The sequence below is a fragment of the Echinops telfairi genome, unplaced genomic scaffold (assembly GCF_000313985.2).
Source record: "Echinops telfairi isolate 266 unplaced genomic scaffold, ASM31398v2 ScPeMD7_7469;HRSCAF=8507_0, whole genome shotgun sequence".
Classification (NCBI taxonomy): domain Eukaryota; kingdom Metazoa; phylum Chordata; class Mammalia; order Afrosoricida; family Tenrecidae; genus Echinops; species Echinops telfairi.
Window position 1 is genome coordinate 28,140,699 of NW_022111372.1, and position 10,687 is coordinate 28,151,385.

Below are 10,687 nucleotides of genomic sequence, written 5' to 3' on the forward strand. Positions count from 1 at the left end.
ACTAAAAGTCAAAATCGTGAAAAAGGCCAGCCTTACTTCTCTGACAGAGGCTGAAGTAACCCCTAAGTCTATGACCCTTGGAAACCCTTCAGGCCTAGAACTAAACTCACCTTCATGTCTCAACTTTCAGTCTATAAAGTGAGCAGTAACACTGGAGAGGAGGGCACTCTTTGGGACAGCCAATCATAAGAGATCTAAAGAGCTCCAAAACCTTTCTAAGTAATTTGAGCAGGTTATTATTATATGAACTGTGTTTGTTCAGAAGGGAGGGATACTTTAGTCTGAATGTGAAAAACTAGTAGTTCCAGAATGAGGATAAAGGAGGTGTAAAAACTATAAATGGTAGGGGGTGGGAGGTTGGTTTAAAAGATCCTAACATCAGGTGAGTTGATCTGTAAGGAAAGGTTGTATTAGGGAAGAGAAGGCCAAATTGCTTACCGAGAGAATAGTTAAGTAAATAAATAAAGGGGTCAAAGGAGATCGTTTAAAAATATTTTTAAATTATATGATGGATGTGGTAGATACATAATTTCATGCCAGTTTGAAGTTTTATAAAAGTGTAGAGATGGGGGGAGAAAGTGTAGAGATGGAGTTAAGCCTGTCAATCAGGTCATAGCCTGATGGAGACGCCTTGTGGGTGTGCCTTTCTCATGAGGGTCTGAGGCACCCTCTCCCCGATCTTCACTTTGCTGAAGGCTGACCCTGATGGCTGCCAGAACCCTGCCACTGCCACTGGATCCACAAAACTCCACACCCACCAACCTGTGATGTTTCTGCATCACTGCTTGTAACTGCCTGAGTCTGAAGAGGGACTTCGGGACTCGTACCAGTCTTATGGACTTGAGTTGGACAGGGATGGGATGCTTGTTTTGGGTTTTTTTTGCATGTACATAGCATTTTTATTCAGAGGGCAGATATCATAAGGTCTGTCCCTTTACAAGCCAGGGGTCAGCGGAACCAGTGATGATGAGACCTCTATTTGTACACTCGCCCCAGGCGTCTTCAACCACATGGCCCAACTAAATTCACAGTAAGGAAGTTTTCTTGATATATAATTAATCCTTGATATTAAACTCTTTCTTACGCATATATGTGTCTCTAGTCAACCTGGCCTAACACATTATTGCACCTTGGGAGTGGGGTACTAGAGAAAGAAATCATGAAGCTAGAGAGTAGATGCTTGTCTTTCCTCTAACTTAGGGTAGCTTTTGCGCTCCGGGGTGAAAGTTCCCCTTGAACTTCTCTGAGGCCATGCTGCTTAGTTAAAATGGCTGAGACAAGGCAAGGCCCTGATGATACAGCTAGAGGCCTAAGACCGCATTGCATATGAATGGGATAATTTCGATTAAAAAGGATTTAATTCTAAGAATTGTGAATAGGATCTGGCTGTTCAAGGATTGTACTGATTTCTTCTCCCTATTGTTATTGATATAACAATGTGTGATAAGAATGATTATTGGAGAATCTGAGTAGAGAGGTTAAGCCCACTGCCTTCATCCATTAAAGTGGTTCTGTTAAATGGGTATAGGGCATGCCTGCAAAGAATGCTTAGAAAAGGTAAGCCCTACGCAGTGCTTTGAGTGCTCAGGACACTGGCATTTAAAATGACATACTGCGAGAGCTATTGGCAGATCGACGAAAAAAATTGATTTTTTTTCAAATAATCCATATAAAACTAGGCATTATCAAGAACCACTTTTATTCATCTACTAATTCTTGGTTATTTTTTTAACAGATTACACATATTTTTTCCCTAACAACATCTGGGGATAGGAGGTGGAGGGGGAATCACGAAAGAATTAGTAGAATTAGAAATGTCGACAAGCATCAGATAAATGCTCTATAGTTTAATCAAGGTAGGAACAAAATGGCGCCCAAGGATGACGCTGTGTGTGTCACGCTCACCACGGCTCAACTTTCTTCTCCGAAACAAACTCCCCGTGAGGCCCCTCAGCATCTGAGGGCAAGAGGGCCAAGTACACGGGGGTCTCTGCGCCTTCTTCTGGGCTTTTGGTGGCCTTGGGCCCCGCCATGTCAGTTCTCACCCACCCGGGGCAGCAGGCATTCAGGAGGATCTTGTCGCCTGGCCGCTGTGCACTCAGGTTCCTGGCGTAGATCCTGGACAGCACGGTGACGCCGATCTTCGACACGCCATAGGCAGTGTTGGGCCAGCCCTCCTTCTGGTGCACCCCTTTCTCTGTGTCTTCTACGAACTTGTTCATGAGGGCCACCAGCTCCTCCTCGGTGATGGTGTCACTGCGGAACTTCTGCTGCAGCTCCGGGCTGCAGGACTTCAGTGCATGGACACTAGCCATGCTGGACACATTGACCACTCTACCTAAAATACAATAAACGCCGTTATATAGAAAAGATAGGCACGGCAAAGGCCAGTATCAAACACCAAGACTGTCGAGTTTCTATCAGCTCCTGATGGCCAAAATAAATGGCTATCTTTTCCACAGATTGTTATATTAAAAATATCCTAACATTTCCACTTGGGATGAACACCCGAAAACCTCTTGACGTCGACACTGGTGATGGCTGCACAACACTGCCAGTGTATTATGCCACCGAGTTAACTGTGCACTGAGCCCCAGCTGTGGCGGGACTGACTTGTAGACAGTCCTGACCTTCAGGATGGGCGCCTCACTGCCCAGATGCTCAGGGTCCAAAGCAAGGATCCAAGGCAATTGAGATACAGGGCTACTTGTGAGCTCTGAGTAACTGTGCTCAAAAACTTCATGGGATTTCAGTACTGCAGGCAGAGGAACTAAGTCTTTTCTTTAACATTATAACTGCAGGCGGAGGAACTAAGTCATTTCTATAACATTATAACTGCAGGCAGAGGAACTAAGTCTGCATCTGGCTTTTCTATAACATTGAAAAGGGGAAAAAAAAGGTTTATTTGCCAAATCACTCATGTATCATACAATTGTGTTTAAGTATATTTAAGAGTTGTACATTCATCACCCCAATCAATTTGAGAGCACCGTCTTCATTCTTATAGCCATTATTAGTTCCCATTACCTCCAACTGACTCTTCTAATGCTAATAAACTATTAATCTGTTGTCTGTGTACATTTACCCGTTTCATATAAAGAAAATCATTCAAGTAAAACCAAACAAACCCAGCAACTACAACAGAACAAAACGCTGAGGAACCTCAATAAAAAATATAGCAGAATGTAATAAAAACTAGAACACGTTGGAAGTGGGTTATTAGGAAAAACACATGGTATGATGTTAAGGTTTACCCGAACTATATCTGCAATAATACCCATGTTGATGCAGTCTTGCCGGAAGCAAGAATATTTATGTCCTTAGTCCATGGACGCAGGTACTTCAGTGGAGACTTAGTCCATGTGGGGGCTCTGTAAATGGATTTGGGCTTTCACTGCCATCCATGGCCTTCTACAAACTGGGTGCTCAGAATTTCAGTTCTGATAGTCTTCCCTCTGATCTTGGATTTTATTCATAATTCTCTGATCATGCTGGTTGGTGTGCCTGTAGTTTGCAGACTTAGTTGACAACTCACCTAGATGAATGTGTGCTTTAGATGACCCTTAGACCTCCACTGCTGCTCCCTCTGGTACCTAGACACCATCTGATTACTCCCCACACTGTGCTATAGCACCCATATCTTCAGTGATGTCTTCATGAGGTGACATATTGAGGAGGGCCACATCATAAAAATTCATTGTTCTGAGATTAGGGCTTACAATTCATGGGAGCTCAAAATCCATTCATTATATGGTTTTTTATGTCCTGGTCCACTTGAGACAGCATTACCATTTTATTGGAAAATATTACAAATAATCCTCATGGGACAAATGGCAATTTAATGCCATTTGTTTAGCGGATGGTCCCTTTCCTAGAACTTTTAAGAGCCTGTTACCATCCCTCTCCCTCCACCTTTCCTTAATCCATAGAACCTGCTGTGGAGGTTTCTGGATCACTACACATTCCTCGTCATACACTGCAGTGGCTGTAAAATCTCCTGTGTCCCTGAGCCGCTCGGGTTGCACTGAGGTGTCTTGGAGGCCAGTTGGTGAGAAAGATGGAGCTTCTATCAAAGGGAGCACCTTGCCTCGTGGAAAGAACACTGGACTATGAAGGACGCATTTACTTGAAGGAAGTGGTCCATGGTAGAAATGTGTACACAAATCCCTCAGTTGTTGAACTCAATGCTTTCCAAATTGGTGTTCAAGCCATGAAAAATTTGAGAACGATACATATTTCTCATTAAAAAATCATGGAAAACCAAATAAAGGGTTCTGAGGCCGCCAACGTACACATTTTCAATTTCCAAGGCCTTTAAGTCACGAGGGAGCCTGCAAGGCTTCTCGCATAGCACCGTGTCTAACGCGCTGTTGTCACCAAACTTCCTATTTACCCAAATGAACAGTAACTCTTCAACCTTTGTTCTGTAGTTAATGATTTCACACCTTTTGCTACATTAGCCACATTAATCACAAATTTTTTCTTCAAAATGGAAATGTCGATTTATCTATGTTGTATTCAGCCGCCTAATCAAACAAGCGGTGACCTGATTTAAATTTTAAAACGATTTCTTTAACTCTACCGTGGTTCTCAGTTTTCCTCTTACCGTTCCTGCTGGTATCACTTTCTTCGTAGTCAAGGTTATGATATTTTACGCAAATAAAGCACACACCAAAAGGGCCAATGACCAATGTTTTATTACCCCCACATCAGCGCCGTATGTTGTCTGACAAGAGTGGCCCTTAGACTGAAGCACTGCCCTTTGTATCTAAGGCGAGACTCTTGAAGGAAGGGAAGAATCTCGTAGCTTCCAGAATGGGAGAGGATGAGTTTCTGGTCTTGTCGGCCACAAAGATGTGGTCATTGTTGACAGCAGCCCTAGGACAGACAGTCACACAGAGCTCTAAACCTGCCTTCAAGGGCTGGAGTACCTGAAGGGGTCAGGTCTCATTGGAGAGAACCACTCTCTGATGCCCGCTGAGCCAGTCTTAGGCAAGTAGAGCCTTCTAGGAGGACCAGGCTGGGAGAAGGGGGTGAGGTGAGACGTGAGGCCATCAAGCAGACTGGAGGGCACACTGTACAAGGATGTCCCCCGTTCAAAGCCCCGCTTCAAACTCCCTAAGTGGGGCAGCTTGCCTTTCCGGATGCATGTTTACTGGGTTGGTGTGCCCCTCCCTCGCCGGGCCTTAGGGTCAGGAGCATAAAAACAGTCCGCTAGAGCACACTGAGCAGGGTGATGGGGCGGGAGAAGGAGCCTGCTCTCCGGCAGAGTCGGGTGACAGAGATGCTTGTAAACCATGCCCAGCAGCTTGGATTTCCTTCCTGAGGGGTTTTCAAGAGGGGATGTCTGCTGGTCAGTGGAGACAGGCAAGGGAAGGAAGACTAGAAAGGCGACCACTCAGGGGGTTTTGCATTGGTCCAGAAATGACTGTACAGAGACTGGGGGCAAGCGGGGATGGGGAGAAAGTGGTAGGCAAACTCCCAAGATGTGACTACTGAATTAAAGGGGGTGCAGCTTGGTGAGAGGATGATGGGGTCTCAGCAAGATGGTACAGAGGATGGTACTAACATGCTAGCACCTCTCCACTTGAACCCCATTTACTGCATTTCAGGTGAGGAAAGTAAGGTGCTGGAGGATGGAGTGGAATATTAACTTTTGTCAAGAAATGGAACCAAGAACAGCCTGCTGTAGTGACACTCATTGGCACAGGAAGGAGAATGTAGGAAAAATGAACTCAATGTTATATAAGTGGAAATGTTTATACAGAAGAAACAAGATCTGGCAAGAAACACTAGTTAACAGGTGTATTTTTCCATAAAAAATACGTATATGATACGCCCCTTGACAACTTGCCTGAGAAACTCCTTTCATGCTAAGCAGGTGCTGTTGATCTGGGGGTGAGGGTGTGTATGTGACAAACTAGGACTTGCAGACCCTATTAGGGAGGAGGAGGGGGGACACATCTTCCTCAGGATCATGCACTCCTTCTCCCAACTGCTTGAAGAGCCAGGGCAGCTTTTGGTACTTCTACTTCTTTACTTTTCAGTTCTTTTATTTAAAGATTAAGGAAGGTTAGATTCTGAGCTTGCACAGACCCTAAGACGTGAAGGGTAATACTTACAGTTCTGGTGTAGTTTCTCAACTTTTCAGACCTTTATCTGTGTGTGAGACTAGGAAGTATATTTTGAAATTCAATCACAGCATTTTGATAGCTCGCTCCTGAAAACCTGTTCTCTGTAATTTTTATTGGAATTACAACAAATAGACAACTTGCTTAGATGAAAAATTAATTTTAAGCTTGTTAAAAATTAATTTTTAGGCTATACCTAAAGACTAATAGCTTTGGGGGTATTTATTCAAATATAGTTTCAAAGTCTGGTTATAATTCTGCCCCCTTTGAGAAATGTGCAAATAGAACTGTAACCATTAGCAAGTAATTTCTTGTTCAAATAAGCCTACTTTGTGGACATATACTTATTTTGATGAAGATACTCCTTAAAAAAACAAGGAATTCGTCCTAAAGAAAGGAATTAAATATTCATTTGGGTATGCTACACTGACCTTTGTCATTCTCCAAATATTAGCCTAGTTGCTTTGGTAAAGAATGCTTTTGGTCCCATTCTTGCAGATTAAAAACAGAACAACAACACAAAGCACCTCACTCCCGTGGCATCTGAGCTCACTCACATCAACTCTAGGGCAGGGCGGAATTGCCCTGTTGGGTATCTGAGACTGGAACTCTTGGCAGGAGTGGAAACCTCCTCTTCCTCCCATTCTTGCAGACAGCTATGCCGAAACCAACAGCATGAAAATGAAAATAGAAACAACGACCCAAGGAACAGCTCTCCAGGATTAAGAGAGATTTCTATTACTGGGGGAAATCAAATGCTCATCCTTGCAGCCAAAGTACTTTCTATCAAAATCTTGGACCATTTGGAGATTTACCAACACCAAGTAGTTAGCTATAATTTTTGGACACAATAGTTTGGGCCATTAATTTAATTGTATTCTTATTCATATCTAGGATTCTTTAAAAAAATTTTTTTAACTTAAGTTCCATTAATATTGTAAATGCTCACAAATGTTATGAATGAAAAGAATAAGGCTGCTTTCCCCCATTAAAATTAAATAACAGATTAAGTCACAAGATAAGGAGTCTCACCCATGTGTACTAAGTTTCTTTTAAAAAACATCAATAGGAGACCAGATGGCCAATAATTATTCTAAAGCAAGACAAGAGGACAACAGGGCAGGGACACCAGATACCTGGAGACGGAACCACTACACCAGAAATCATGAGGACGTTCACAGGTTGTGGAGAATATTAGCAATGTTGCTGGACAGTCTGTGTAGACATTATTGAAATTATTTTTGGTCACTGTAACTCATCACCGAGAACACAATAAAATATCATTGGAAATGTTTGTTCAATAAACTAGTAAAAATGCTGCTGCCACCTACAGGAGGCCAGCTCCCTAGACTGAGAAAGTTCACTCTGGGAGCAGAGGAAGGAGAGGTGACAACAGATGAGTCCTATGAGAATCCAACGTTTGGGGCACTAGAACCAAGGTAAGAAGGGCCCAGGCGTGCAAAGGTCTCCTGCAGGAGAGCAGCCAAGATGGGCCTTGGAGGAGGGCAAAGTCCTCAGCTGAACCACGCCTGGGAGGAGGCACAGAGCTGAGGGAGGCAGGCAGAGGTCAGCTCCAGCAGGGGCGGGGGCCACACTGGTGTTCCGCAGCTCAGACTTACCTTGGGGCTTTATGAGAGGCAGTAATTCTGTGCAGATGTTCCGGGTACTGAAAAAGTTGGTTTTCAGGGTCACCTCGGCTTGAATATGAAAGGGTGTGGGATCAGCATCTTCGGGGAAGGAAAGAACAGAGCGATTCAAGTGTAACAATGTCATCAAATTCTACAGATAGATTAACACCCTCCCCCCCTGGGGTGTCCCGCCCCACCCCAAATAGTGCATGTGACACCCAGTGAATGCCAAGGAGCGTGCTGGATGGCCGTTTTCTGGTGTGAGGTTCTCTAGTTCGAAGGGGGTCCCATGGGGCGGCTGGTACACACAAGAACTTGTGGACTTTATTTTGCAACGTCTCAGTGTTTGTAAACACACACTGAAAAGTTTCCTTGACTGCTCTGAATTCAATCGTCGAGAAAGCGTTTGAAGAAATGTGGAAAAGTGTGAGCCGGGGAAATGTGAAGGTCTATCAGATGCAAAGTCCTCCAAGTCCGGTCGGACTCCGCTCTCACCTCGGGTGCCTCTCCATCCAGGGGTCTCTCCCGACACCCCGGAGTCGCCAGCGGCCCCGCCCGGCCTCTGCGGGGGCGCCCCTAGCAAGCCCGCCCCAGCGCCTTACTTTTGAAGGCGATGCCCGCGTTGTTGACCAGCACGTCCAGCCCGCCGTACTCGCGGCGCAGGAAGTCCCGCAGCGCGCGGATGCTCTGCGGGTCGTCGATGTCCAGCTGGTGGAAGCGCGGGTTCAGGCCCTCCGTCTGCAGCTGCTGCACGGCCGCCCGGCCGCGCTCCGCGTCCCGCGCCGCCAGCACCACGTCCCCGGAGAAGTGCCGGCACAGCTCGCGCGTGATGGCGAAGCCGATGCCCTTGTTGGCCCCGGTCACCAGCGCCACGCGGCTGCAGGAGGTCATGGTTGCAGGTGGAGCGGCGGCGAGAAGCAGCGACCCGGAGACGCCGGTGCAGAAACCTTTGCCGAAAGCGGACCAAGGTGCGCGCTTTGACCAGAAGCGGCTGTAGAATGCGGGGCGCTCAATGGGTGGATATAGTCTGGAGCCGCGCATGCGCAAAGCCTCCGCGCTCTGTCAGAAAGCCCCGCCTCCCCGCGTGGACTCAGGCTTCTGCCCCCAATGCCCCAGGGAGCCTTCTGAGATGACTTTGCAAAACCCTGCCTAACGCACCAGTGACAGTCAAGGCTCCCCTTCCAGCAAAGGACCTTTTGGACTGGCCATGTGAACCTTTCAACTCTCCGGTAGATCTGAATCTTCACCACTGCGCCTTCAGATTTGCCCAAGTGTGCTCTGAACTGTTTCCAGTGTCGCTGCAAAAGAAATGAACCTTGCAAATTTTGCTGAATAAAATAAGTCACTTACCAAAGGACAGGCGTTGCGTGGCCACACTTACAGGAAGCATCTCAAATAGGCAAGTCAATATGGAGACGTTTACGACGGTGACCAGGGTGGGTAAAGGAGCCCTGGAAGCAGAGTTCAAAAACCTCCTCTGGCCTGGTGGAGAATTAGGACGCTTTTTGCTCCCTTAAATTGTTAGTCTCAGAAACTCACGGACAATTCTATCCTGCTCAGGATCCTAGAGCAAGAAGAAACAACAACAAAAAAATTTTATAGAGAAAATAGCATGGGAATTCCTGGAAGCAAATTTCCTCAATATCACAAAGGAAGAGAAAATAACCATTAAAGAAGCTGAGAGAATCTCAAAAAACTGGAAATCAATCATAGAAAGAGCAGGAACATAAAGACAAACACATAGAGACTGAACAACATACTACTTAAGAAAGATGGGGAATACATAAAAAAAGGGGTGAAATTAAGAAATTCCTAGAAACAAAGGCAAATGATAACACATCATTCCCAAACCTTTGAGACACAGGAAAATCAGTTACCAGAGGGCCTTAATTACTAAAATCTACAATACTCTGCTAGCCTACAATAAGAAGAAAACTAATAACCCATTGAGGAGGTGGACAAAGGACCTGAACAGAAGTTTCACAAGGGCGGAAATCCGAATGACCAGTAACATATGAGAACATGTTTCCAATCATTAGCCATAAAGGAAATGCAAATTAAAACAACTATGAGATACCCCCTAACACCCTCAAAGATAGTCCAATTCAAAAAATCAGAAAGCAACAAGTGTTAGGAGTATGGTGAGATAGGAACTCCTCTCCACTGCCCATGGACCTGTAGTTATGTGCAGCTGTTATGGAAATTGATTTGGTGATACCAAAAACAGATGGAAATCGAGCTACCATCTGACCCAGCTATCCCCCGACTGGGCATATACCCAGAAAAGGTGAGAAACAGACCATGGCCAGACATCTGCACTCCAACGTTCATTGCAGCCCAGCTCACACTCGCAAAATAGTTGGCAACAACGTAAATTTCCATTAATAGATGAATGGATTAAAAACCTCTGGTACATACATACAATGGAGTATTATGCATCCCTAAAAAGCAGTGATGAACACATGAAGCACATTGTTGCATGGGAAGAGTTGGAGGAAATTATACTAAGCAAAGTAAGCCAAGCACAAAAGGACAAGTACAATATGAGTCCACTGAGGTAAGCTTAAAAAGTACAAGGGGCAGAGGGGAAAAGCCACTAAATGTATAAATTCCCAGGGCAAGGCCCGGGCATCCTGGCAGGGGTCAGACCCAACCCAGGAATGCATATGGAAGCCAACTAAAAAGGAGGGGGAAAGATAGTGGGGTAAAAGGGGATTAACCCACCCATAGGGAGGGTATTGTTTATGTCTCCACAGGAAGAGAGAGAGGGACCAGACCTGAACGGGTACTCTAAGCCTTGAGGGCAACATACTGGCATGAAGCATTGAACTAACAGAGAGGCCTGTGTGCCTGCCCCAATCCTAGTTATTTCAACCCCTTCCCCAGAAGAATGCACTGCAGAGGATAGCACTGAAGATACAGCCCAGG

General features: G+C 45.4%; 1 protein-coding gene and 1 pseudogene across 1 annotated transcript; both read right to left on the reverse strand.

Moving 5' to 3' along the window:
* LOC101658090 overlaps positions 1-116 on the reverse strand; it is a 2,278-nt pseudogene extending 2,162 nt beyond the window's left edge.
* A 1,566-nt stretch (positions 117-1,682) lies between these two features.
* LOC101661557 (carbonyl reductase [NADPH] 1-like) lies at positions 1,683-8,713 on the reverse strand. The gene is made up of 3 exons (XM_004696944.2): positions 8,362-8,713; positions 7,751-7,858; positions 1,683-2,338 (listed from the first exon to the last, which is right to left on the reverse strand). Exons 1-3 carry the CDS (start codon positions 8,648-8,650, stop codon positions 1,902-1,904), a joined length of 834 nt encoding a protein of 277 aa, XP_004697001.1. The 5' UTR covers positions 8,651-8,713; the 3' UTR covers positions 1,683-1,901.
* Between the last annotated feature and the right edge of the window lie 1,974 nt (positions 8,714-10,687).

What these genes read in the sequence shown, in the direction of transcription:
- LOC101661557 (XM_004696944.2), bottom strand. Translation starts at nt 8,650, where the DNA reads ATGACCTCCTGCAGCCGCGTGGCGCTGGTGACCGGGGCCAACAAGGGC. An exon ending in CGCGGGCATCGCCTTCAAAA is followed by an intron (nt 7,859 to 8,361) that starts GTAAGGCGCTGG and finishes CCTTCCCCGAAG; the next exon opens with ATGCTGATCCCACACCCTTT. An exon ending in GCCTCTCATAAAGCCCCAAG is followed by an intron (nt 2,339 to 7,750) that starts GTAAGTCTGAGC and finishes ATTGTATTTTAG; the next exon opens with GTAGAGTGGTCAATGTGTCC.